Below are 27,639 nucleotides of genomic sequence, written 5' to 3' on the forward strand. Positions count from 1 at the left end.
AGATATGGTCTGTACAAAGCCATCAGGGGTCCCAAGAGACAATTCCAAACCAAGCTAGCATCCCAAACTAACCAAAGTCACCTGCGATTACAGCAAGGCAACCGCATCCCTCCCCGAGGGATTCCACGCTCATTTTGAACAGAAAGTAAGTGGAATGACCTTCACCTGTTCTGAGAGCAGAGGGTGAGCTTTTATCCTCTGAATCTGCACAGACCAGCTGGCAGGAGTATTTGCAGACATCTTTAAGTAAGTAAGTTTATTGGCCAAGTATTCACATACAAGGAATTTGCCTTGGTGCTCCGCCCACAAGTAACAACATGACATAGTGACAGCTACAGATTTTTGGCTGTTGAGTAGAGCAACTACTCGTGTATAAAAACGTTTTTTATGTCTGGCTGTGGCTGTTTAATCTATTCCTTTTCTAATCATAGGTTCCCATCTGCTTAAAGATGACTGCTACCACCCCGATCCCAAAGGAAAACTAAGGTAGCATGACTTAATGACTACTTCCTGAGGCTCTGACATCTGTTATCATGAACTGCTTTGAGAGGCTAGTCATGGTACATATCAACTCCAGCCTTACGGACAGCATTGACCCACTGCAATTCACCCACCGCCATAACCGGTCCGCGGCAGATGCTATCTCCCTGGCTCTCTGGATTATCTAGATAACAAAGACACCGACATCAGTCTTCCATTTATAGACGAGAACTCTGCTTTCAACGCCATAACATCAACCAAACACTTCTCCTAACTCCTGGATCCCCTCAGCACCTGGATTCTCAACTTCCTGATTATAACCAGGAAGTATCGGCAACACAACAATTCTCAACACCAGTCGGTGTCCCACAAAACAGCTTTCTCAGTCCTTTATTATACTCCCTGCATACTGACGATTGTGTGACCTCATTCCGCTTTAACTCCATTTACAAACGACGAGACCATGGAGAGCTTAGTAGCATGATATCAAGACAACAATATTTCTCTCAATGTCAGCAGAATTAAGTTGCTGATCACCGACTACAGAAATCAGGGTGGAGTACATGCCCCAGTGCACGTAAATGGTGTCAAAATAGAGCTAATTAAGAGCTTCAAGTTTCTAGGTGAAAATATCATTGACCACATGTCCACATCCAACCACATTGAAACTGCAGCCCAGAAAGCATTCTAATATCACTCTGGCAATGGCAGAGGCCCAGGACAGAAAGATCAGTATGGAAATGGGGTGGGGAAGATGAGCTAAAATAGTTAGCAACTAGTAGATCTGGTCGCCTTTGGCAGACTGAGTGCACGTGTTCGGTGAGGCTGTCACTGAGTATATGCTTGGTTCCCCTTATATACAAAAAGCCACATCAGGAACCACATCAGATGCACCAGATGAGGTTAGAAGAGGAGCACATGAACTTCTGTCTCACCTGCAAAGGTTGCTGCAGTCCCTGGATGGAGGTGAAGGAGCAGGTATGGGACAAGTAGAAGGGTAAAGTACCTGGAGAGGGGATGGTTTGAGTGTGAAGGGATGAGTGAACCAAGGCTGTGGAGTTGTGGAGGGAGCGGTCTCAGTGGAAGGCAGAAAGGGGTGGGGATGGAAAGATGTGGCTGCTGGAGGAGAATGACGTGTTGGATGCAGATGTTGGTAGGGTGAAAGGCAAGTACTAGGGGATCTCGATCCTTGTTCCATCTGGAGGGAGAGGGAACGAGGGCAGAAATACGGGTTACAGAGGAGACGCGGGTGAGGGATCCATCCACGACTGCAGGGGGAGAACCACATTTACTAAAAAAAAATCTCTGATGTCCTGGAATGAAAAGCATCATCTTAGGAGCAGATGTGGTGAGCTGGAAAAATTGAGAACAGGGGATAGTGGCTTTGCAAGTGACAATGTGGAAGGAGCAGGATCAAGCAGGATTTAAATGGCAGAGCAGGATCAAACAGGATTCTCTGCCTCAGAGGGCGGTGGAGGCAGGTTCTCTGGATGCGTCAAGAGAGAGCTAGATAGGGGCTCTTAAAAATAGTGGAGTCAGGGGATATGGGGAGAAGGCCCATATTCCCTGGGAACGGGGTACTGATTGGGGATGATCAGCCTTGAACACATTGAATGGCGGTGCTGGCTCGAAGGGCCGAATGGCCTACTCCTGCACCCATTGTCTATTGTCTGCTCCTAATTCATATTATAGTTACCAGTCATTACATTGGATCATAGAGGGGATAAAGATGTCCGTTATTGGTGATTATCCACTATAACCGAGTATGGTATTATCATTAGTAGTAGAAACAAACAACTGCAGGTGCTGGTTAAAACACAAAAGGACACAACGTGCTGGAGTAACTCAATATATCGGGCAGCATCCCATAGAGAACATGGATGGGTAACGTTTCGGTCGGACCCTTAATCAGACTCTCGGTCTGGAACTGGGCTTGGAATCCAGGTGAGTTGACGGGCGGGATTTTAAGAAGATTAAGTAGTTGAAATGAAACCCAATGGAAAGGTCCTTATTGCATAAAATGACAGATAAGTAAGGTCTCTGTAACAGTGCACTAATAATTTTAAATGACATGGTGTTTCAAAATAAACTACATGAACAATTATAATTGCTAAATAGATTTTACTGAAAATATAATACACACAACTATCCATATTCCAATGGAAAGGAACATATACACAGGTATTGAAAAATAATTCATTTCTATATTTATTTTTCAGATTTCTTTTTTAGAAGTAGAACTGCATAACATTTGATTGGAAACATAAATAAGCCAATCATTCCTCAAGACCATTCCTACATCTTAATGTCTGCAGCATAAAAGGGATGGAAGTTAGATACAGCTGGTCCACTTCGAGCAATTCTGGGCACAGCATAACACAACACAACACAACATACTGTCTTTGGAAAACAGCATGGATTTACCTGAATGATACGGGGATCCAAAATATCAAATTATAAGGTGAGATTTCAGAAACTAGGGCTGTGTTCCCTGGAATATAACAACTAATGGAATGATTTGATCAACATTTATTGAAGAAAGAAATTACAGTATTTCCACTTTATGGAATCTGGGAATCAAAAGAACATTTTAAAAACTGGAGCCAAGTTTTCCCAGTGTTATGAAATGCTTCTGTGGATGACCACAGTGAATTTCCATGTTATTGTTGCCTGACTCACTAATTATTATCAGAGATTATTCTGTTCATTTTAACAACCAATTTATATATATTTTAAACAATTCTATACTTCCTGCATATAGAACCCCAAACCTCCATCTCACAACCAAAAAGATAATAAAACTACCTTTTGTTGAGATTGAGCAAAATAAACTTCGGCAAACTTCAAAACCAATACATAGTCGCCTTCTTCTTTAATTGGAATATCATATCCAAACGTTTCTTCATTGTAGCGTTCAGTTTGGTACAGAATTTGATCTTCAGGCATTGATCGAAAAATAGGTAATCTCATCCCATAGTCTGACGCTTGAGGAAAAAGAAAGACGGCCAAGTGTTACAAAGGATTCGGAAAAAAATAATCTCCAGCTCTCAGCTAACTAATATGCACTCACTCGTATGCACTAAATTAATTATCAAGCAAAATATTACAAATCTACAAGAATCCAGGTCAGCTAATTAGGCAACAAATAGTGGGCAAAGTAAAACAATTTGAATTGATTAAGAATTGTTCATGATTTCAGGACATTTTAAATCGCTTTATACACAACGATGCATTTTGAAGCAAAGTTCTTGCTAACAAGCCAACTGCAACCCAAGAAATGAAATAATGACCAGTTACCTCGCTGGGTTACATTGGTCAGGAGGCAACTAATGGGCATGACACCAGAGCCAATTGCCTGCTCTTTTTCATAAGACATATGAAATTATGGCATAAGATCCATATACTCTTCAGCATTCCCTCGAGAAGACAACGAGGCCACAGTTAAACATCTCACTCAAATGACACCACCTCCGATACTACAAAATGTCAGCATCGATTAAGAACTCAAGTTTCTGGACTGATATGAGAGTCGATAATCTCCAGGCTCCAAAAGAGGAGTGACGGCTCATATTTCTTTTAACAGGAAGCATTGAATTTTGCTTTTCAGCAATTGTTGAGTAATTATCAAGTATTTAGTTTTAAGAAACAAAGAAAAAATAGAAATCCATTGTCTATTGGTGTAGACAAGGTATATGGAAATAAAACATGATCGGATAATATCCTGCCTTTGCTTGTTTTGCAAAGAAGGAAAGGCAAGACAGACTCCCTCTCATATTCACAAATTATTTGCAATTGTTTGTAACACCATTAAAGTTAGCATTTTGAGAAAAAGCAAAAGAGCCCATTTGCTAAATGCTGTCTTGTTTCACTGGGCAGGATTTTGCTACACTGAGTATATACACGATAGAGATAAGTATTTATGGAAGGACAGCAAATTTTGTTATTTTTGGCATTGGTTCACCGTTTCAAAGAGCTGCTACCACAACCACCAGGGCAGCACAGTGGTGAGCAGTGGCACGGTAGCGCAGCAGTAGAGTTGCTGATTTACAGCACCAGAGACCCTGGTTCGATCCGGACTATGGGTGCTGTCTGCACGGTGTTTATTGGCTCCCTGTTTTCTCCAGGTGCTCCGGTTTCCTCGCACACTTCAAAGATGTACAGGTTCATTGGCTCTGGTAAGAATTATTATTATTTTTTTTTAATATTTTTATTAGAAGTAAACATATTATGATAAAGTATAGTTACATATTATAGTAAAAAAAACTTTTCATATACATCAATCATACATTATTAAAATTTTCAAATGTCGATTAATTCTGCTTCTCGTGTTTTTTTTATATAGATAGAATGAGAGAGAAAGAGAAAAAAAGAATTACAAATATCAAAAAAGATGGAATGAATTACTTATAATACATCATTGGAGATAGGTTCGTAGGTAAGAATTATTAATTGTCCCTAATGCATAGGATAGTGTTAGCGCACGGGGTGATCGTTGGTCAGCGTGGATTCGGTGGGCCAAAGGGCCTGTTTTCACACTGAATCACTAAACCATTCTAACTACTGCACATGGCCTGTTGCTCTTCTCGACCATTTTCCTCATATTCCAGCATAAGGTGCAATGCAATATACTTTAACATTCTACTCAAGGGTCCATATGGTTAATTTCAGGTGTTTGTGACCTGTCACGAGCTAATCATTGGGACTAAACCTTCTGCACTGGACGTGTTTAAGAAGGAACTGCAGATGCTGGAAAATCGAAGGCACACAAAAATGCTGGAGAAACTCAGCGGGTGCAGCAGCATCTATGTAGCGAAGAAGATAGGCAACGTTTTGGCCCGAAACGTTGCCCATCTCCTTCACTCCATAGATGCTGCTGCACCTGCTGAGTTTCTCCAGCATTTTTGTGTACCTTCTGCACTGGACCATCCCCAGTAGATTAAAAAACCCATCAGGTGGGGAGGACAATGTGCCTGAGAAAGTCCACCTTCTGTCTCTTTCTGTTACCATATTCACTGCATCCAAGTGATTAAAATGGGAATGTGTGCACAATATGTAAAGACTGGACCTCTCTGTGCAGGCATGTACATCACTAGCAATAACTTAGCTAAGGTGCCCAGAAGATAGCCAACAAACTGAAACCAGACTCAAGTGAGCCAGTGCCTTCAGTATTACAAGAAAAATAAATGTCCGCATATATGCACTCATATATATAATAAATATCCAAAATGGCTATAGAAATGCAAACCGTGCACTTTGTACAAAACAGAATACACACTGGGGACAATGTGGTTTACAGAAAATAAACCACTAGTGTTGCAGCCGCCATACCTCAGTCATGCCTGTGCAACCGGTACCACTCCACTTTCGGTAAACCACCGGTCCCCGATGTTTATCCTCTACAGAACTTACATGGAGACGAGTCTGGATCAAAGCCAAGAGACAAAATGTTCAGAGGCAATGTCATGTAATACTTACTCACACAAATGAATATTTGAATATCCAAATATTCACTGTTGCCCTAGGTTATCCATATCTAGTATTCAACAGAAGGCAACACTAGAAACATCTTTCATGGGCGACACGGTGGCACAGCGGAAGAGTTGCTGTTGTCTTAGATCCGTATTCGATTCTGACTGCAGGCGCTGTCTGTGTGGATTTTGTACATTAGTCAATCAAAGTAAGCATGCAGATACAGCAGGCAGTGAAGGAAGCCAATGACACGTTGGCCTTCATTGTGAGAGGATTTGAGTTTAGGAGCAAGGAGGTCCGACTGCAGTTGCACAGGGCCCTGATGAGACCGCACCTGGAATATTGTGTGCATTTTGGTCTCCTAATTTGAGGAAGGACATTATTGCTATTGAGGGAGTGCATCGTAGGTTCACCAGGTTAATTCCCGGGATGCGGGACTGACGTATAATGAAAGAATGGGTCAACTGGGCTTGTATTTGCTAGAATTTAGAAGGAAGAGAGTGGATCTTATAGAAACATATAACATTCTTAAAGGATTGGACAGGGTAGATGCAGACACGTTTTCCCCAATGTTGGGGGAGTCCAGAACCAGGGGTCACAGTTTAAGAATAAGGGATAGGCCTTTTAGGGCTACGATGAGGAAATACTTTTTCACCCAGAGAGTTGTGAATCTGTGGAATCCTCTGCCACAGAAGGTAGTGGAGGCCAATTCACTAGATGTTTTCAAGAGAGAATTAGATTTAGCTCAGGGTTAAGGGATATGGGGAAAAAGCCAGATTTCGGACGATCAACCATGATCATTTTGAATGGGGTTGCTGGCTCGAAGGGCTGAATGGCCTACTCCTGCACCTATTTTCCATGTCTCTATATGACCTGCATGGTTGTCTCCAGGATCTCCGGCTTCCTCCCACACTCCAACGATGTATAGGTTTGTAGGCTAATAGGCTTGGTATAAATGTAAATTGTCCTAGTGTGTGTGTAGGATAATGCAAGTGTACGGACTCAGTGGTTGGCGCAGACTCGGTGGGCCTGTTTCCGTGCTGTGTTTCTAAATTAAACCTTTCAGATCAACTTAATAGTAGAATAAGGCAGAGAAGGGCCCTAACCTGAACACTTATCCATGTGCTCCAGGACTGCGTTCTGACCTACTGAGTTACTCCAACATTTTGTGTCTTTTTAAATTGAAAATATTAACTCGTATTAACAGCTTTTTGTTAAAATCCCTAACTGGAGGCAACATTAGGCAATTGCAATATGTGACCCACAAGTTAGAGGGGTACAAAGATTGTTTCCCAATTTCTGTTGAGACCGTGACAAGGATGCTAAAATAGGCTTTGGATTGTCCATTCTGATCCCTGCTGCTGAATGCTACTCAGAATCTCTTTAAAAGTTAATTTGCACGGCAGCTGAATACAGGTTTGTTCAAGACCTCCCCTCACAGTGGAACAGCCACCAATCACTTGCTCAGTTCAGTTAAGAACAGTCAGTTGCATAAAGTGGCAAGTGGTTAACTTGCAGAACCTAATTTGAGCAAGGGGAAAATTAAAAACCCAAGATTGATAACAGAGAGAATGAAAGCAAACCATCTGAATGAATAAAAAGACCACCAAGGAATCAGTTCAATTGCATTTCTATCACTATCCGTTTCAAATGTCATGAGTTCTATTTATGCCAGACTCTGCACAATTGTTGCTTTTATTTGATTTCCTCTTTAAAAGAGAGAATTGAATGCAACATGCCAATAATGTTTGCTGACATTTAACTGCATCACTGAAATCTCGCATTTGGTGTTCTCAAAAGACAAGGATTAGCCAACTGTAATAGTTTCATGGTCTGTCCTTAACACCTAGTATCTTGCTCAATTCAACACCATTAGCCTGACAACAAGTCTCATGGGTAATTGGTCATCAGAGTTAAGAACAATTCTGTATTTTCTGAACACACATTTTCAATTATGCTAGCAATACAGAAACCCAGACTAATTTCATCTCCATCTCCCAACACAGCCCATGGGCAAGTGTTCTGCAGACAATTACATCAATAATTAAACCTGAACTTTAAATGGGCTTGAAGTCCAATCACACAGACAGCACCATTATCTGCAGAACCATAAAGGTAGACTACCAATGTAACAAAATTTGAAGGAATCACTTTTAATTTTTTCAAAGGGCATCAAATTCCTACATTTGACCCATGTTCTTGTAATTGAACCAATGAGGTATTACATCATTATACTAGGCAATAGCCAATATATTATATGACCCAAAAGTATTGGTAATAACATTTAAATTTTGAAAGTAAAATGAAAAATATGGTCACAAGCAATTTAAATTTACGTTTCTTGTCCAGAAACCTATTGGTTCAAGACATCTGTAACTAATAAGCAAAGTAATTCTCTGCCACAGAAGGTAGTTGAGGCCAGTTCATTGGCTATAGTTAAGAGGGAGTTAGATGTGGCCCTTGTGGCTAAAGGGATCAGGGGGTATGGAGAGAAGGCAGGGATGGGATACCGAGTTGGATGATCAGCCATGATCATATCGAATGGCGGTGCAGGCTCGAAGGGCCGAATGGCCTACTCCTGCACCTATTTTCTATGATTCTATGTTTCTAATAAAAACAATTGTATATTTAATGTACTAAACAACTGGATATTTTCATGCCCAGGGCTTCTCCATGATTTTGTTCACAGACACCATACTGCCTTACATGAAGTAGCTGTTCGCACAGAGCAAGCCAAGTGCGGACACTGCAAGACATACTGATATACACTTTAGACGCTATACTTTCATCATAGCCAGCATGACCAGGGTTCAAATTCAGTTCTAATGATAGGATGATCTAATAAATTCCTCTCCCTGTGTGCAACTCTGAGGATATAATGGAGAATGAAGTTGGGTCTATCGCAACCAAACTCATAGCAGAGATATGCCAATATAAAGTGCTTGGATTGGTAATTTCTTGCAGAGGTGCCCAGTACAGTAAATGGAAAATGTCACACTCCCTTACTGGTTATCTTTTAAGATTGGAGCTAAACAGGGTAAATGGACCTGGAGGGGCTACTTATGATCTAGCAGTACTGGATGCAGAATAAAGTGACTTGAAATTGCAAAATGCTCTATTATATAACGTAAATATTCATCAAAAAATCAGTACGCTCCAAAACTATCAAAGCATTCATCACAAGGATTTATGGTTTTTTAAGAAGGTAATATCAAAAAATGACAGATCAATATATACCATTCTGAGAATGGCTCTAACGCACAAGAATGACTAATGTAGATTTTATCAAGGACATTTGCACCAGGTGCTTGAGAACAGAGCTCCGACAGTTCAGTTTCCACGTTTAGTTTAGTGATACAGCGTGGAAACAGTCCTTTCGGCCCACCTAGTCCATGCTGACCAACAATCACCCGCATACTTGTTCTGTAAATTATCCCTGGGGAGTAAGATAGAAGCCAATTAACATACAAACCTGTACACCTTTGGAACGTGGGACGAAAATGGAGCACCCAGAGAAAACCCACACGTCACAGGGAGAACGTACAAACTCCGTACAGACATCACCTGTAGTTTCTGGCACTATAAATCACTAACTCTACCACTGCACCATTGTGCTGACCTAATGCCATTCAAAATTATTATCTTTAAAAATACATTTCTTTATTACAAAAACATATTTTGGCCAATTCCATATTAACAGCTTGAAAGGATTTAAAGGATTGGCAACACAAATTTCGCATTCCAAGCTAGGCAGACAAGCTGGGTCAGAATATTATTACAACAGCCTATAATAAATGGGTAGGAAATTGAAATTTTAAAAAATCGGTTCATGCCATTAACACATTTTACTTGGATCAGAACTTACAACAAAAATGTAAAGGATTAATTTTCTGCAAAACCTGCACACCATAAAACTCTGCAGACCCATGTGTAAAGATGGGTGATTAACACCTTAAGCTCACCTGTGTGAGACACCTAGAACAAACTATTTTTTTTTTAAATGGCACACTTGTAACCTGGAGGTGTACCACACATGCATAAATCATGAAAAGGAGCAGGTTTATGTTGAGATGGCAGCAGTAAAGCACACGTGTCCCTCGGTTTAATAACAGAGGAACAGGATTCAAACATAGGGAGATTACGTCAAACATCCATAAAACATTCGTACAACCACAACTGGAACATTGCATTCACACCTAGAGACCTATTAGGAAGAATGTGGAGGATCAAGAGTGTGCTAAAAAAAGTTATTGGAAGTGTTCTAAGTACAAGCTTGGAATGGAGAAACTGGTTTGCTCACTCTAGCAAAGAAAATTCAGAGGAGATTTGATCTCTGAATTTGCAGAGTAAATCGAGAGAAGCTGCCCCCACAAACGAAGTTCAATGATTAAAGGATGTAAAGGTAGGGGTTAAAGATCGCGAGGAGTGGGATAAAACCACTAAGCAGGTCACCGTATGGCCTGGGATTCACTATCTACAAGGATGGCAGGCACAAAGTAAATCAGGACTTTCATCGGACAACTGGATAGGCATGAAACAGAAAATGTGTAAGTTGCGGCAAAGAAAATAGGAAGCAGCAGGTTCTGGAGTATTACACAGGAGTATCAAAAAACTCCTTCAGCCCAACCTGTCCATGCCAAACAAGATGCCCCATCCAAGCTAACCCCATTTGGCTCGTATCTCTCTAGACCTTTCCTATCCATATACCTCTCCAAGTGTCTTTTAAATGTTGTTTAAAGTACCTGCCTCAACTATCTCCTATGGCAGCTCATTCCATGTACCCACCATCTTGCAAGTGAAAAGGTTGCCCCTTGGTTTCCTATTAAATATTTCCCCATCATCATAAGCCTATGCCTTTTGGTTCTCGATTCCCCTACCCTGGATAAAAGGCTCAGGCTCTCCCCCTATCTTTTCCTCTCATGATTTCAGACAATTCCATAAAATTACCCTTCAGCCTCTTGCACTCCAAGAAATAAAGTCCTAGCTTGCCAAATAGCTCAGGCCATTGTGTATTGGCATTATCCTCATATATCTTTTCTAAACCCTTCACAACTTACTAACATCCTCCAACACCAGGGTAACCAAAACTGAACACTGTACTCCAAATAAGGACTCATCATCTTGTACATCTGAACTTCAACACTCCTAAAGGGCCTGTCCCACTTTCACAACCTAATTCACAACCTTTTTGCCCGTGGACAATTTACATCATGCCAGAAAAATGCCCCGAACTACTTGATACTTGATACCTACGACTTGCATCATGGCCTGCTACGACCTACCTACGATCTTGTGACGACCATGCTGTGAGTATTAGTCAAGGGCAACCTCGGCAGAGGATGTGAATTAGGTCGTGAAAGTGGGACAGGCCCATTACTGTTGAAGCCCAATGTACCAAAAGCCTTTTTAACCAACCTATCTACCTCTGATGCTACTTCAGAGAACTGTGCACCTGCACCCCCAGATCCCTCTGCTCAACGGCATTCGCCAGGCCCCTACCATTCATTGTGAAGCTGCTGCCATGGATTGACTTCACAAAATGCAACATCTCACCCTTGTCTGCATTCAACATTGGAAGCCATTCTTCAGCCCAGTTGCCCACCTAATCACGATCGTGCTGTAATTTTTGATAACCATCTTCACTGTCTACAATACCTTACTTTAGTGTAATTTGCAAACTTACTAATCTTGTCTTGTACATTCTCATTTAAATTGTTGATATAAACTACAAACACCAATGGCCCCGTACCAATCCCTGAGGCACATCACTAATCACAGGCTTCCGGTCTGAAAATCAACCTTCCACCACCTTCCTTCCATTGTCAATTCTGCATCTTGATAGAAACCTCTCCCTGGATGTCATTCGATCTAACCTTTCAGAGCAGCTTACCTTGCGGAAGCTTAACAAAGGTCTTTGTCCCACAAAGGACTAACAAGAGCCACATAGATTAAGTTGCCTTCTTCCCTGCTATGGTGATTCCATGATCTAATGATCAATCCAGGAGATTCCTTGATGTACAGTATCAATATTAACAGAAACTTCCCGATGCAAGGTAAAATATGCAGTTTACATCAACCGATTTGTTCTCTTTCTCTGTATTCTGCTTTTCACTTTTGGCAACTAATGATATAGAAAAAAAGAGTAACAATTCAATTCAACTTTAATGTCATTGCACAAATACGAGTATGGGTACAATGAAATGCAGTTTAGAGTCAATCCGTAGTATAGTGCAATATAGAAATAAAAATAAAAATACAGAATAATCAAACAATAATCCAACAATGTGGACGGAGAGATTGGAGAAGTCTATCGGTGGGACTCCGAGTTCAGCAATGTGATGGTATTATTGTAGAAGCTGTTCCTCATCCTACACGTCCCATTAATATCCAAATAATTAAAAGCTGCCAACACAATTTTGTATTAAAATGTTAAGCTTGGCAGAGGCTATGTTTATTAACATTTTTTAATATATTTACAAGTTTAAAATAGATAAACAAAACCCAATTTATCTTGCCGATCAGCCAAACATTTCTCAACATTGACAAATATTTGTAGAAGCCTCATTTTACCCACTCCTCCCTGCCACATTGCAAAGCAGACCTGCAGGGCAAATGTAGCACCAGTACAGCCAAGATGAATTAATACAGCATTGACAGTTTAGTATTTACCACTTCATGAATCTACAGACTGATTAAACTCAAATGAGTAGGAACATTGTAATTATATGTAAACTTCTTAGTCTACCAAACACTAATGCACGTGATGTAGCAAAAAAAGCCAGTTCACATCAATCACTTTCATGAGGTATTTAAAAACAGGATCCTATGAAAACCCATATCAAATGAATAATTTAAAACTACTTACATTAATTGTTTTTTTTATTTAAAAAAACTGTAGGGAAAAATAATTGCATAAAACTTTAATTAAATACTTCAAACGAGACGAGGTAGCAAGGACAGTGCAGGTAGTGACACATCAACACTGTCCAGGCATTTGTGGAAGGCAGATAGATCAAACACCTACAACCATTTTCCAGTAATCAGCCCGAAGCCTCCTATGCTTTTCACTTCCGATGCTCCTCTAAATATTTCTGAAGTATTGAAGACAGATACAAAGTGCTGGACTAACTCAGCGGTTCAGGCAGCGTCTCTGGAGATAAAGGATGGGCAACGTTCCAGTCTGGAGAAGAGTACCGACCCGAAACGCCACACATCCTTTTTCTCCAGAGATGCTGCCTGACCCGCTGAGTTATTCCAGCACTGTGTCTGTCTTCGATATAAATTGGCATCCGCAGTTCCTTTCTACACATTTCTTAAATGTTGTTGGCGAGTAGCTCCCTCCTCCACCTCAGCACTCAGTGCACTTGAGATTCAACCAACCTGTGGATGAAAGCTTTATTTTTAAATATCCTAACACTTGATTTATACCTTGGACAACTGGTCACAGGCACCTCTACTAACAAGGGGAAGTAAAAATCTCATTATATTACCATCCTCACTCTGCACAATTTTGAATACCTCAGTCAGGTCTCCCTCAACCTTCCCACTTGAAGGGGGGAAAAAAAACAATCTGTCTAATCATTCCTCATAGCTAAAATGCTCTAATGTCCTGGTGAATCTGCTTTGCAAATTCTCCTTCACATCATTTTCAGTGACCGGAACTACAGTTAGTTCTCCAGCCTAATGCCTTGTTTAGTTGCGCCATAACCTCCCTGTTCTTCAAGTCTATGCCCAAAGAAGGCAAGTATCCCCTTGCACCTTCATAGCCAAATTATTTCCCTGTGCCTTAATTGCCCACTCAAAGATGCATTACATTTTCAGGATTAAATTCCATCTGCCATTACTCTATCCATTTTATCAGCTCATTAAATTGTCCTGTAACCAAAGTCTACCCGACTCACAATTAACAACATCACAAATTTTCAAGTGCAATCTTACTAATCATACCTCTTTTATGCATAAACTGGTTGTTAAAGTATCATATAACAAGTAGGGTTTCCAACATCGATCATCTCAATTAGCCACTTGGTCACAGACTTCCAATGGAAAAAAACACTGACCACAATCCCTGCTTCCTGTCCAATTTCTTTAATCTCCTCTCACGCTCACTACAAATTCACAATCTTGGCCGTAAGACTCACCACCTGTTTTTTCCCCCCACAAACTGGTCTCACTAAATTTCTCACCGGGGAAGTGCATACCTATCCACTCCACTTTGGATCCCATTTTAAGACTGGAACTATTCAATAAAGATGACTTTCAGGTTGAACTAAAACATTTACACTTTCCTCGAACACAAATCACAACCCAAATGGCTGCTTATATGAAGCAATTTATGATTTTATTTTATGTTCAGCATCTACAATATTTTACTTTTACATAGCTATAAATCTGTAATCACCACCTCTCAAAACAAAAATTATCATTCTGTCATAGGAAACAAGTGCCCCATTTCCCAGTTCCTTATCTTTTGCAGTCTTTTGAACACTTGGCTGCTGTCTACATTTGTGTCCATCATTCCAGGACTTACTAATTTGATTGCCTTCAATTGGTGTTCTGCCTATGCCAAAGTATTAAAAAATACGAAGCAAAAATCAGTACAGGGTAGTGACATTTTACGCAACATGACAGAGGTACTCTACATATCATCTTCTTCCTGATCCACTAGCAGTCTAAATCCTTAGCCATACTATACCTTCTATTGTTGCTCCACTTTCAACAGGCTGGGTGGCTCTACATTTACTGGTTACATCTTCTTATATTCAATCATAGGCAAAGAATCACCTGCAATGAATTCAATTCCGGCCCCATCATTGTTAAAAGACACAAGGTGCTGGAGTAACTCGGCGAGTCAGGCAGCATCCCTGGAGAACACAGATAAGTGACACTTTGGGCTGGGACCCTTCTTCTGTCTGGAGAAGGGTTCCAACCCACAACGTCATCTATCCATGTTCTCCAGTGATGTCGGCTGACCCGCTGTGTTATTCCAGTAGTTTGTATCTTTTAACAATGTTGAGGCAAAGGGTTGGAGTAACTCAGTGGGTCAGATAGCATCCATAGAGAACATGGATAGGTGGTGTTTCAGGTTGGGGCCTTTCTTCGGTCTGGAGAAGGACCCCAACCCAAAACTTCACCTATCCATGATCTCCATGGATGTTGCCTGACCCGCTAAATTACTCCAGCATTTTGTGTCTTTGTTTTGGTAAATCAGCACCTACAGATCCTTGTTCCTACATTGTTAATTTGACTTTCCCTACCAAACATTGCTTCTCATCTCCCTCCCATATATATCCCCAAATATTTGTTCCTCATTCAAAAGCACAGCATTAGTTTTCACATCTATTCTGAAATCATCAGCAATACCAGAACACCACGTCTCAAGCTCTCCACTTTCTTTACAGTGGCAGAATGCTTATCCAGCAAAGCAGCAGAAAATACATTCCTTTGACATTACTTCCATGCTTCTCCCTGGCAATGATCTGACAGTAAACCGGTTAATGTACATACTTGGTCACAATTTTGACATCGAGATAAGCTTTCGAAAACGCTCAGGAGGCTGCAGAAAACGGTGAACATTTCCTGATCTATCACAGGTATTGACTCCCCACCTTCGAATGGGTCTACGGTAGGTGCTGCCTCAAGGCGGCAATTCATATCAAGGATACACAGTCCCTGGCCATGTTTTCATCTCACTGCTCACACCGGGGATACGGTTCAGGAGCCTGAGAACCATTACCTGCAGGCCCAACCCTACCCACAACTATACCATAGCACCAAACTAGAATGGACTTTGCAATACTGAGGCTACACTACACACTTTAGCTTGCACTATCATCGTCTGATTTGCCTGGTTAAAATTGTTCATTTATTGCATATTTATTTGTTGTGTTGTAGCATTTTAACATGTCTACAAAACTGCAGTGAGCAAGCATTTTATTGTTCTGGTCCCAGTCCATAGAACAATTAAACACCCCTGGACTCTTTTCATTTCCACAGATCTCCTAGTCCAATTTATCTCCTGCCTCAGCTATTCCAATGTCCTTTCACTGACTTTCCTTATTCTGCTTCTCTATAATCTGGAGGTCATCTAAACACCTTCTGTTTACACTCTGATTTACTCCACTAACTAATCCGGCACCTATTGACACATGTTGACTTTCTCTTCAGCGGCAGCTTAAATTTACAATTCTTTTCCAGATTTCAAATTTTTACAGGTCTTTTGACCACCTACGAAGTTAATTGTTCTAGCAACTATTATATTTTCCTCAGCTGTGAAAGATTCAAACTCTGGAAGTATTGAATGAAACCTCTCAATTTTTCTGCTCTCATTTTCTTAGATTACGTTTGGTTCTTCTGCCCTAACATCTCCTTATGTAACCAAATGTTTTTTTTCCAATCACGCGGTTGAAGTATCTTGAAACAGTTTGCGACATTGTAGTTACTCTTTCTTGCAGTTTGAGCAAATAAGATCATTGGTGGCAGAGAGTGGGAGGAAATCACCTCGGCATTCAGTCAGTAACAGAAAACTATTTTGGATAGCTAAGCAGGCATTGAAAATTGGTAAAGATTGTGTACAGATATACAAAGTTGACCATAACATGATGGAACAAGTTGGGAGCAAAGAAGTGAAATTAAAAAAATGCTAGGAAATAATACAAAATAAGGAAAATACTATTCTCCACAGCTAATTCCGGATAATTTCAGAGTTAAGGAGGACTGGTGGACACAAAAAGCTGGAGTAACTTAGTGGGTCAGGCAGCATCTTTGGAGAAAAGGAATAGGTGACGTTTTGGGTCGGAACCTTTCTTCAAACTGATTCGGATTGATTGAAGGATTCTTTGAGGTGGTCTATTTTGGAACCAACTGTACCAAAGAAATAAATTGCTGAGGCAATCTGACAGGCTGAGTACAACTAAAATACAGAATTGAAAAAGGAATTTCTAGATTGCTGCTCAAGCCACAGAAACTGGCACATCAAACAAATTAAACGTTTAAACACATGCCTTAAAGAGGTAGGGATTTCAGTTCATAGGTTAATGACGCCAATAGTGGGAAGAAGCAAGATGTCTTTTGTTCAGATGGATGTGATTTAAACTGGGCTGAGACCAATATCCAGATAACTTGAATAGCAAAGGATATTGATAGGGCTTTAAGACAAAGACAGGGAAGGATTAACAGATAAAAATTTTAGCTGAAGGTAAAAGGCTGGTCTTGAGATGACAGCAGTGACTAATGTAAAAGCAGGCAATTTAGAACTGAGTGAATTAAACTGGAAGGAATACAAAAAATATTTATGAAGAGCTTGGGCAAGCTCAGACTTAATTCAATGGAGGGTAGGGTACTGAGGGGTGATCGTGCAGAGGTGTATATATACACAAGAGGGGATTAGATAGGATGAACACATAGTCTTTTCTCCAGGTATGGGGATAGGTTCCTGGATAGAGGCGAGGAAGGAATTATAAGGACAGGGTTTACATCTCATGCGGTTGCAGGGGTACTTACCCAGGAAGGGGGTGGTTTGTGTGGTAAGAGACGAGTCAACCAAGGAGTTGCAGAGACAGCAGTCTCTGCAAAAGGTGGATAGGGATAGGCATGGGAAGATGTGAATGGAGGTTACGGTAATGTCAGAGGATGATGTGCTGGTTGTGGAGCCTGATGGGGTGAAAGGCGAGGTCTAGGGGGCTTTGACCTACTGACCGGGGGGGGGGGGGGGGGGCAGCGAGAGTAGGGCTACGGGACACGGAAGAGACGCGGGCAAGTGATCCATCTGGGCAGCACAGCAGTAGAGTTGCTGTCTTACAGAGCCAGAGACCCAGGTACGATCCCGACTATGGTACAGCCTGTACGGAATTTGTACGTTCTCCATGTGACCACGTGGGTATTTTCTGGGTGCTCCGGCTTCCTCCCACACTCCAAAGACATACAGGTTTGTAGGTTAATTGGTATCTGTAAAATTGCAAATTGTCCCTGGTGTGTGTAGGGTACCTAGGGTAGTGCTGGTGTAATCATTGGTCAGCACAGACTCAGCGTGCCTAATGACCTGTTTCCACACTGTATCTCTAATGCCTAAAAGACAGCAGGGGGGGGGGGGGGACAAAGTTTACTAAAAAAAAAAGGACATCTTGGATGTCCTAAAATTGAAAGCCTCATCTTGAGAGTTGTTGCAATGGAGACGGTGAAATCGAGAGTAGGTAATAGTGTATTTGCAAGAGGCAGGGTTTGAGCAAGTATAGCCCAGTTAATTGTAGGAGTCGGTAGGTTTGGGCTAGACATTAATCAATACACTGTCCGTGTGACGGCAACAGAGAGATAAAATAAAAAGGAGACAGTGGTATCAGAGATAGCCCAAGTGAACCCGAGGGCAGGGTGGAAGTTAGTGGTGAAGTTAATGAAATTCATGAGTTCTGCACGGGTGCGGAACTCATTATCTTAGATGGCTGTGTATACTCAATCGGCAATTGCATTCAAAACTCAAGATGGATAATTCTTAACACCTGTTCCCCACAAGGATGCATTCTCAGCTCCTTACTGTACTCCTTATGCATTCGACTGTGCAGCCAAATTCCTCTGGAGCACATTTTACAAGATTGCAGATGGCAAAAGGTCCTTGGCATAAAAATTTGCCAACATTTATCCTGGTCCAACTACACTGAACCTATCACCAAGAAAGCACACCTATACCTCTACCTCCTCAGAAGAATAAGGAAATTCAGCATCTCCAATGTCTAGAGATACACTGTAGAAATCATCCTACTGGGATGCATCACAACCACTTGGTTTGGTTACTGCTCTGCCCAAGACCACAAGAAATTGCAGAGATCTATGGATGCAGCCCAATCCGTCATGAAAACCAGCCTTCCTCTCCCCACTCCAACACAGAATCCATCTTCACTTCACCTTGGGAAAGCAACTGAATTGAGGACTACTTATATTCCAGTCATTCCCTCTTCTTTCCTCTCCAGCTGGACAGAGAATACAAAAGCTTGAAAGTATGTACCACCAGATTGAGGATAAGTTTTTTTCCTGTTGTTACTTTGTCACTGGATTCCTCATAAACTGGGAGTATCGTCCATGTCTCCAATCAACCTTGTTGTATCCTTTGCATATTTTCTTATCTATACTTCGTCTGTAACTCACACTGTATTCTGCACTCTGTTGCACTTGCATCTGGTATGAATTGACTGGATAGCACGAAAAAAATGTTTTTTCACCATATCTTAGTAAATGTGATAACAATAAAGCAACACTAATATTGATTACCTTAGTGTGCAAAATTCTATCAATGAATTGAGTAGAAAGTGGGAAGATGATTGTTGTGAATGACAGAGTAATCCCAAGGAATACTTACAAGTTCTTACAAGTTAACATCTGTGTGGAGATGGTGCGATTGTTCATATAAGAAAAGTGTCATGGTCATGGTATTTTGCACAATAATCAATAATAGCAAAATGCCATTCATGGAAGCAAATTAACAGCCAATTAAAAGAATGCCATGCTGCACAGAATGGGGAGAGGAGAATGGTTTTCAGTAGTGTGCCAATCCAGTAAGAATTGTCAAGAGTAACTAGTTTTCCATTTACAGGATTAATATGCAAATACAAGAATTATTAATGCACGTGTTCCATTCTCCATATATCTGCAGGCTATTTTAACATTTTTACATTTGCAATTACTATTACATTTACAACGTAGTTGCAAAGCAGATTTTCAACACAAAAGCTCCATCCGTATTAGAAACATAGAAAATAGGTGCAGAAGGAGGCCATTCGGCCCTTCGAGCCAGCACCGCCATTCATCGTGATCATGGCTGATCGTCCCCTATCAATAACCTGTGCCTGCCTTCTCCCCATATCCCTTGACTCCACTAGCCCTTAGAGCTCTATCTAACTCTCTCTTAAATCCATCCAGTGACTTGGCCTCCACTGCCCTCTGTGGCAGGGAATTCCATAAATTCACAACTCTCTGGGTGAAAACGTTTTTTCTCTCACCTCAGTCTTAAATGACCTCCCCTTTATTCTAAGACTGTGGCCTCTGATTCTGGACTCACCCCACATTGGGAACATTTTCCTGCATCTAGCTTGTCCAGTTCTTTTATAGTCCAGTCCTTGTATTAGACTGGAGACTCCAAAACAATTACCTTTTGAACCTTTGGCAGCATATAAAAAGGGGGTAGATCAATTTATATAACAAACCAATCTCCACATGAGATTCACTGATCAATGAGGAAAATTGATCTGTGATTTTGCTTCTCTCTCCATGGAACCATCAGCTTTTACTTTTAATCTACACACGAGTATTTGGAAAGTTTTTTTTTATGTGGGGGGGGGGCATTGATTTTGCAACCATGCAAGTCTTCCAGCAGCATTGGTTGGACATAGAAAATAGGTGCAGGAGTAGGCCATTCGACCCTGCACCACCATTCAATATGATCATGGCTGATCATCCAACTCAGTATCCCGTACCTGCCTTCTCTCCATACCCCCTGATCCCTTTAGCCACAAGGACCACATCTAACTCCCTCTTAAATATAGCCAATGAACTGGCCTCAACTACCTTCTGTGGCAGAGAATTCCAGAGATTCACCACTCTCTGTGTGAAACAAGTTTTTCTCATCTCGGTCCTAAAGGATTTCCCCTCTATCCTTAAGCTGTGACCCCCTTAGTAAAGGGAAGAAACACATGGCCTTTTCGGTGCGATAAATACTCTCTCCACCACCACCCCAACTCTCCCCCCGGCCCCTTCACATTTAAGGGCAGCACAGTGGTGCAGCGGTACAGTTGTTGCCTTACACCGCCAGAGACCCGGGTTCAATCCCGACTACAGGTGTAGTCTGAAACGAAGTTTATACCTTCTCCCTGTGACCTCCGTGGGTTTTCTCTGAGAACTTCTGTTTCCCCTACACTCTAAACGCGTACAGGTATGTAGGTTAATTGGCTCGGCATACATAAGTAAAAATATGTCCCTAGTGTGTGTAGGTTAGTGTTAACGTGCGGGGATCGTTAGTCGGTACGGACTCGGTGGGCCGAAGGGGCTGTATATTCCAAACTAAAACTAAACTAAATGTTGTATACTCCACCCCCGCGGGCCTGCGACCGTGGACCATGGCTTACCCCTGCCGATTTTGCCTTCCAGCGGGTCTCTCTTGAACTGGATGCCGTGGACGTCGGTGTGAGTCTCCCCGCCGGCGTTGATGGCCCACACCACCTTGTCGGGCTGGGCACTCGCACCGAGGCAGCAGCGAGCCGTCGCCAAGGCCGCCGTTAGCAACCACAGGCAATGTGAGCTGCGTCTGCATGGCTTCCCTCTCCTCATCTCCTCGCCACCACCACCAGCCTCGGCGGGAGCAGCAGCCGAGCCGAGCAACCGCCGCCCCGTCTCCACCATTCAAAGACCAAAAACAGCAAATAAAACCCCACGTTCGGTTTGAAGCTTGACTTTGGGGGGAGGGGGGTGGGATGGGGAGGGGTGGGGGGTGTATTATTTGCTGCAAGGAAGGCCCCGGTGCAAAAAAAAAGATTTTTTTTTTTCGCAGGCTGAGGTGAAAAGTTCAACCTAACCTGATAGCGGCGGGTCGACCTGCGGCTTGGGTGATGGACGGCGCGCTCGGCCAATGGGCCGCGGAGGTTGGCCGTGGGCGGGCGGGGGTGGGCCAATCGGCGCGAGAGGGGCGGGCTCTCCGCGAGCAAGTTCGGTTGCGCGGGAGCGGCGGCCGTTGGCAAGTTCCAACCGAATGCGGAAGTGGGATCACTGGGGCAAGGGCGCGGGGAGAGAGAGAGGGGGAGGAGTACGAGTCCATGTTCCCATCTTCTTGAATTGCTTTGGTGAATGACATCCCGCATAAAATACAATGTCATTTAAATTCGTACCGATTTTTTCTCCTGAGATGCAGGCATGTTGTGGCATTCTCTGCTCGATTTTCTCAACTCTGCCTTTCCATTTCCCCCTCCCCTCTGTGTAAAGTGAAGCGGTCCCGCTCGGCCAACCAGAGGGATCCAACGCACACTTTATGGCGGTGCAGAGAGGGGGCGGGAGCGAATGAATGAATGAATGAAAGAAAGCAAGCAAGCAAGAAAGAAAGAAAACTGGCCAGAGAGTAAGTTCATAAGTCCTTAAATTCTAGGAGTAGAATTAGGCCGTTCGGCCCATCAAGTCGACTCCGCCATTCAATCATAGAAACATAGAAAATAGGTGCAGGAGTAGGCCATTCGGCCCTTCGAGCCTGCACCGCCATTCAATATGATCATGGCTGATCATCCAACTCAGTATCCCGTACCTTGCCTTCTCTCTATACCCCCTGATCCCTTTAGCCACAAGGGCCACATCTAACTCCCTCTTAAATATAGCCAATGAACTGGCCTCAACTACCTTCTGTGGCAGAGAATTCCAGAGATTCACCACTCTCTGTGTAAAAAATGATTTTCTCATCTCGGTCCTAAAAGACTTCCCCCTTATCCTTAAACTATGACCACCTAGTTCTGGACTTACCCAACATCGGGAACAATCTTCCTGCATCTAGCCTGTCCAACCCCTTAAGAATGTTGTACGTTTCTATGAGATCCCCCCTCAATCTTCTGAATTCTAGCGTGTATTCATGGCTGATCTAAAGTTTTATGTGTCATTGCTCACTGTCACTTTATGTCATGTAAGGTAGACTAACATGCTGGAGTCTAACCTCCTCTAGACTAACCTCATCTCTAACTATTCTTAAACAACATGCTGGAGAACTCCAGCATCCATGGAGTAAGAATGTTACAATATTTTGAGATTTAAAAAATCAAGCCTGTAATTGATCCCATCAGATAAAGCATAAAAAATAACTTTAATTTCTGCCCACTACTTTCCCATTAAGAATGTCCTGCAGATCATCACATTTGGAGTAGCCCAAATTCAAATAATCTCTGCGAATCTTGTTTAAATCAGTCTCTTTTGCTGGGCATTTGGATCGACAATTTGCATTTCTTCTTCATAGACATCTGTTTAAAATGTAAAGGAAAAAAAACACTGAACAGCATTAACAGAAACAAGTTATTATTTGCAGTTTTAGAAAAAACATCGAAATGATAAAGTTAAATGCTAAAACAAATAGTAAATACCCAACAAAAAATTAATATTCATCAGTTTCATCAAAACAATTAAATTCATCTAATCAATTAAATTCATCTAAATTCAATAACTAGATCTAAACATCTATCGATTTCTTAAGAAAAGGCTAACATTTTTAAATAGCCTAAGTATCCAAATAACAAACTGACCCCATTCATACAAGAATTCACAATATAACATGATTTTTAAATCTCACTGTTATGAACATACGCCAAATGGTAGGAATTTAATGTTTAATTCCCATAAATTAATCTAGAAACATCTACTCTCAATATAATCAAATTATTATTTTTTGCACAATACATGTGACTAAAACTGTTGTGGCTATTTAGTATAAAAATATTGATTACGGATAGACAATAACACAAGATATAGACGATTTAGATGCTCTTATGACATGATTGTCCAAAAAAAAAGAGAATTTTAATCATCTTTAATGTGAAAGTTTCTGGAATGTGATCGATTGGAATGTTGCCATTGCCGTAAATTTTAAGCCCATATCGGCAGGCAAGACACGGCCGATTCGTATGGGGCCTAAATAACATTTTCGCATCGTAAAATTAGACTAAAGCCACCCCAAGAAGCAAGATTAGATGTGAAATAAACAACTTACCGTTTGTTTTGTCCTGATATTGCGATCCGTGACGTTGAGGGCGTCCAGCGATTTATTACAAAAAACGGGAACGAAAGTCCGATCGATTTTTCTTCATCAACTAGCAGCCCAGGGAAATCCTTCTCCGACAAGCAACACAAACCTGCATTTTAATCCCGTCCCCCCCTCAAAGGCTTCGGAGTCGCACACACTGTCAGTGGCAGATCTGGAGCGCCGCTGAAGGTAGGTTATGTATCATCGCTATTTGGAGCGGAAGAAATAGGTGACGTTTCGGGTCGAGACCCGTCACCTAATCCTTTGCTCCATAGATGCTGCCTCACCCGCTGAGTTTCTCCAGCATTTTTGCCTACCTTCGATTTTTCCAGCATCTGCAGTTCTTTCTTAAATTGTATGTCATGTTGTCACATGCTGGCGGTGCACCAAGGCAAATTCCTTGTATGTGAATACTTGGCCAATAAACTTATTCATTCATTCATCTATCTTTCCCTCCTAACCCCATTCTCTTGCCTTCTCGCAATCACCCCTGACACCCGTATAATCAATTGAATTGAATAAATTTAATTAGCCAAGTATGTATACATACAAGGAATGCCTTGGTCCTTTGCTCACAAGTAATAACACGATATGCAGTAAACAATTAAGAATAAAACATTATAATTTAAACATGTGATGAATGAAATAAAATACCAGAGCAAAAGTAGGCTACAGACTTTTGGCTGTTGAGTAGAGCTACTGCTCGTGCAAAAAAAGCTGTTTTTATTTCTGGCTCAAGAATCTATCTCTGTAGGAAGGACCTGCAGAGTCAGGGGAGGGAGAGATACGGATAGATAAAGAAGTGAGAACGAGACATCAAAGGAGGTGAAGGTCAAGGAAAATGCAGAATAGATTGTTGTTAGCTCGGAGAAGGTAACAACAAATGAAACAGATCTTACACCCCAGCAATATGAATGTTGACTTCTCTAATTTCAAGTCGCCCTTGGTTTCCCTCTCTCTCCATCCCTCCCCCTTCCCAGTTCTCCAACCAGTCTAACTGTCCCTTCTTACATTTTATCTCCTAGCTGACAATGGTCTATTCTACATTTTCATTGATCTCTGCCCCCTTTGATGTCTTGTTCTCACACCTTGCACTTCCTTATCTCAGTATATCCCCCTCCCCTGAGTCTGCAGAAGGGTCTCCACCTGAAACAGCACCCATTCCTTCTCTCTAGAGATGCGCCTGTCTCGCTGACTTACTCCAACATTTTTTGTCTATCTTAAGAATCTCCTCTGCCTTAAAAATATCCATTGACTTGGTCTCCACAGCCGTCTGTGGCAATGTTCCACAGTTTCACCACCCTCTGACTAAAGAAATTCCTCCTCATTACCTTCCTAAAGGAACGTTCTTTAATTCTGTGGCTGTGCCCTCTGGTCCTAAACTCTCCCATTCGTGGAAACATCCTCTCCACATTCACTCCATCCAGGCCTCTCACTATTCAGTATGTTTCAATGAGATAACTTCTCATGTGCTGGCGGACTCTTGTCTGAAGGAGGGTGCCCTGTCTGAAAAAAGGTTCCCCTGAAAGAAGGTCACCTGTCTGAAGGAGGGTTCCGACCCTAAATGGCGCCAGTTCATGTCCTCCAGAGATACTACAGCACGTTGTGCCTTTTTGTTTGTATCTGCAGTCTCTTGTGTCTAGCTATGGGGGAAAAAGGCACAATGCTGGAGCAGCTCAGCAGGTCAGGCAGCATCTCTGAAGATCATAGGTGGGTGATGTTTCAGGCCAGGACCCTTCTTCAGACATTGTAAGGGGTTAGTGGGAGGGGGCATAAAGCTAGAATGGAGGAGCGACAGGACAAAGCATGGTAGTTTACAGGTGAACACAGGCAGAAGGGGAGTTATTGACAGATAGGTGGTTGCATCTGGGTTCCTCCTACATCGGGCAATCAAAAGGCCCCCCTTACCTGTGTTCACGTATTACCTGTAGGAAGGAACTGCAGATGCTGGTTTACACCAAAGATAGACACAAAATGCTGGAGTAACTCAGCGGAACAGGCAGCATCTCTGGATAGAAGGAATGTGTGACGTTTTGGGTCGAGATCCTTCTTCAGACTGAGAGTCAGGGGAGAGGGAGACACAAAGATATGGAAGGGTATGGTGTGAAACCGAGGCATCAAAGTGAAAGAAGTTCAAGGGGAATGTAGATATTTGTAAGCAAGGGGATCTTCCTGTTTAGGAAGAGTTTTGACCCAAAATATCTATCCATGTTCTCGAGAGATGCTGCCTGACACTCTGAGTTATCTGACACTTTGTCTCTTTCTTCTATTGTACTCGTGTATAGTATGATTTGAATAGATATCGTGCCGAATAAGCATTTCACTGTATCTCTATGTGTGATCATAAATAAATTAAATGAACCATTAATTGTCTGTAGTGGATTTCTTGTTCACTGTAATGTGTAACGACTCAGTTGAGGATAAATCCAATAACCCACTGTCGCTTAGGGACGGACACAAAATGCTGGAGTAACTCAACGGGTAAGGCAGCATCTCTGGAGAAAATAAATAGCTGATGTTTTGGGTCGGAACCCTTCTTCAGACTTAAAGATAGAGGTTGGGGAGGGGAGCTGGAAGTGAGAAAAGGCCAGAACAAATTAGAGCTAGCAATGACCTCAGGATGGGGTAGAGTTCATAATGTTCCAACCAGGGATTCACACAGGTCCGGGCCTTGCTCACCCGGACCCCAACTTGACTTCATTCTGTGGCAGATCCACACATTCAAGGACCATTATGGACAATTGTTTTACTAGGAGAGCTAATCATTTGGGAAACTCAAACAAAAAAACCTTGTAGCTATTTCAACAACATCAATAGACAATAGGTGCAGGAGAAGGCCATTCGGCCCTTCGAGCCATTCAATGTTATCATGGCTGATCATCCACAATCAGTATCCTATTCCTGCCTTCTCTCCATATCCCTTAACTCCACTATCCCTCAGAGCTCTATCTAACTCTCTCTTGAAAGAATGCAGAGAACCAGCCTCCACCGCCCTCTGAGGCAGAGAATTCCACACACTCACAACTCTGTGTGAAAAAGTTTTTCCGCATCTCCGTTCTAAATGGCTTACCACTTATTCTTAAACTATGGCCCCTGGTTCTGGACTACCCCAACATTGCAAACACGTTTCCTGCCTAGCGTGTCCAAACCCTTAATAATCTTATATGTTTCAATAAGATCCCCTCTCATCCTAAATTCCAGAGTATACAAGCCCAGCGGCTCCGATCTATCAACATATGACAGTCCCGCCATCCCGGGAATTAACCTCGTGAACCTACGCTGCACTAGCTCAATAGCAAGAATGTCCTTCCTCGGGTTTGGAGACCAAAACTTCACACAATACTCCAGATGTGGCCTCACTGGGGCCCTGTACAGGAGGACCTCTTTGCTCCTATACTCAACTCCCCGTTATGAAAGCCAACATGCCATTCGCTTTCTTCATTGCCTGCTATACCTGCATGCTTACTTTCAGTGACTATTGAACAAGGACCCCCAGATCACGTTGTACTTCCCCTTTTCCCAACTTGACACCATTTGGATAATAATCTGCTATCATGTTTTTTGCCACCAAAGTGGATAACCTCACATTTATCAATCAATCAATCAATCAATCAAGCACTTTATTCATCCCCGAGGGGCAATTTAAAAGGGCGCATTACAGTGGCTTTTTAAAAAAAAAAAGAAAGAGACACAATCAACGAAGAGACAAACATTCAAAGCTACTCTCTGCACCTACCGGTCGACCGCACGAGCAGTGACCCGGCAAGGATTGGGTTGTCAGCAGCGATACCATAATAAAGAACACACAAAATGTAACACAAACATCCACCACAGCATTCATCATTGTGGTGGAAGGCACAAAAATTTGGCCAGTCCTCCTCCATTTCCCCCCCGTGGACAGGACCAGAGTCCAGAGTCAGTCCAGGATCGGCTCTTCCTCA

At 42.1% G+C, this 27,639-nt stretch overlaps 1 protein-coding gene across 2 annotated transcripts in view; it reads right to left on the reverse strand.

Moving 5' to 3' along the window:
* mlec (malectin) overlaps positions 1 to 21,426 on the reverse strand; it is a 44,016-nt gene extending 22,590 nt beyond the window's left edge. Inside the window, exons 1-3 of one of the 2 annotated variants that reach the window (XM_055655265.1) lie at positions 21,060 to 21,187; positions 5,809 to 5,901; positions 3,286 to 3,464 (exon numbers count right to left, since the gene is read on the reverse strand). In XM_055655265.1, coding sequence (XP_055511240.1) covers positions 3,286 to 3,450 — 165 coding nt within the window. In that variant the 5' untranslated portion in view covers positions 3,451 to 3,464; positions 5,809 to 5,901; positions 21,060 to 21,187. Of the gene's footprint in view, positions 1 to 3,285; positions 3,465 to 5,808; positions 5,902 to 21,059 lie in introns of both variants that reach the window. The other variant, XM_055655264.1, reaches the window with a different exon arrangement.
* Positions 21,427 to 27,639: the final 6,213 nt, after the last annotated feature.

The sequence above is a fragment of the Leucoraja erinacea genome, chromosome 25, assembly GCF_028641065.1.
Source record: "Leucoraja erinacea ecotype New England chromosome 25, Leri_hhj_1, whole genome shotgun sequence".
NCBI lineage: Eukaryota > Metazoa > Chordata > Chondrichthyes > Rajiformes > Rajidae > Leucoraja > Leucoraja erinaceus.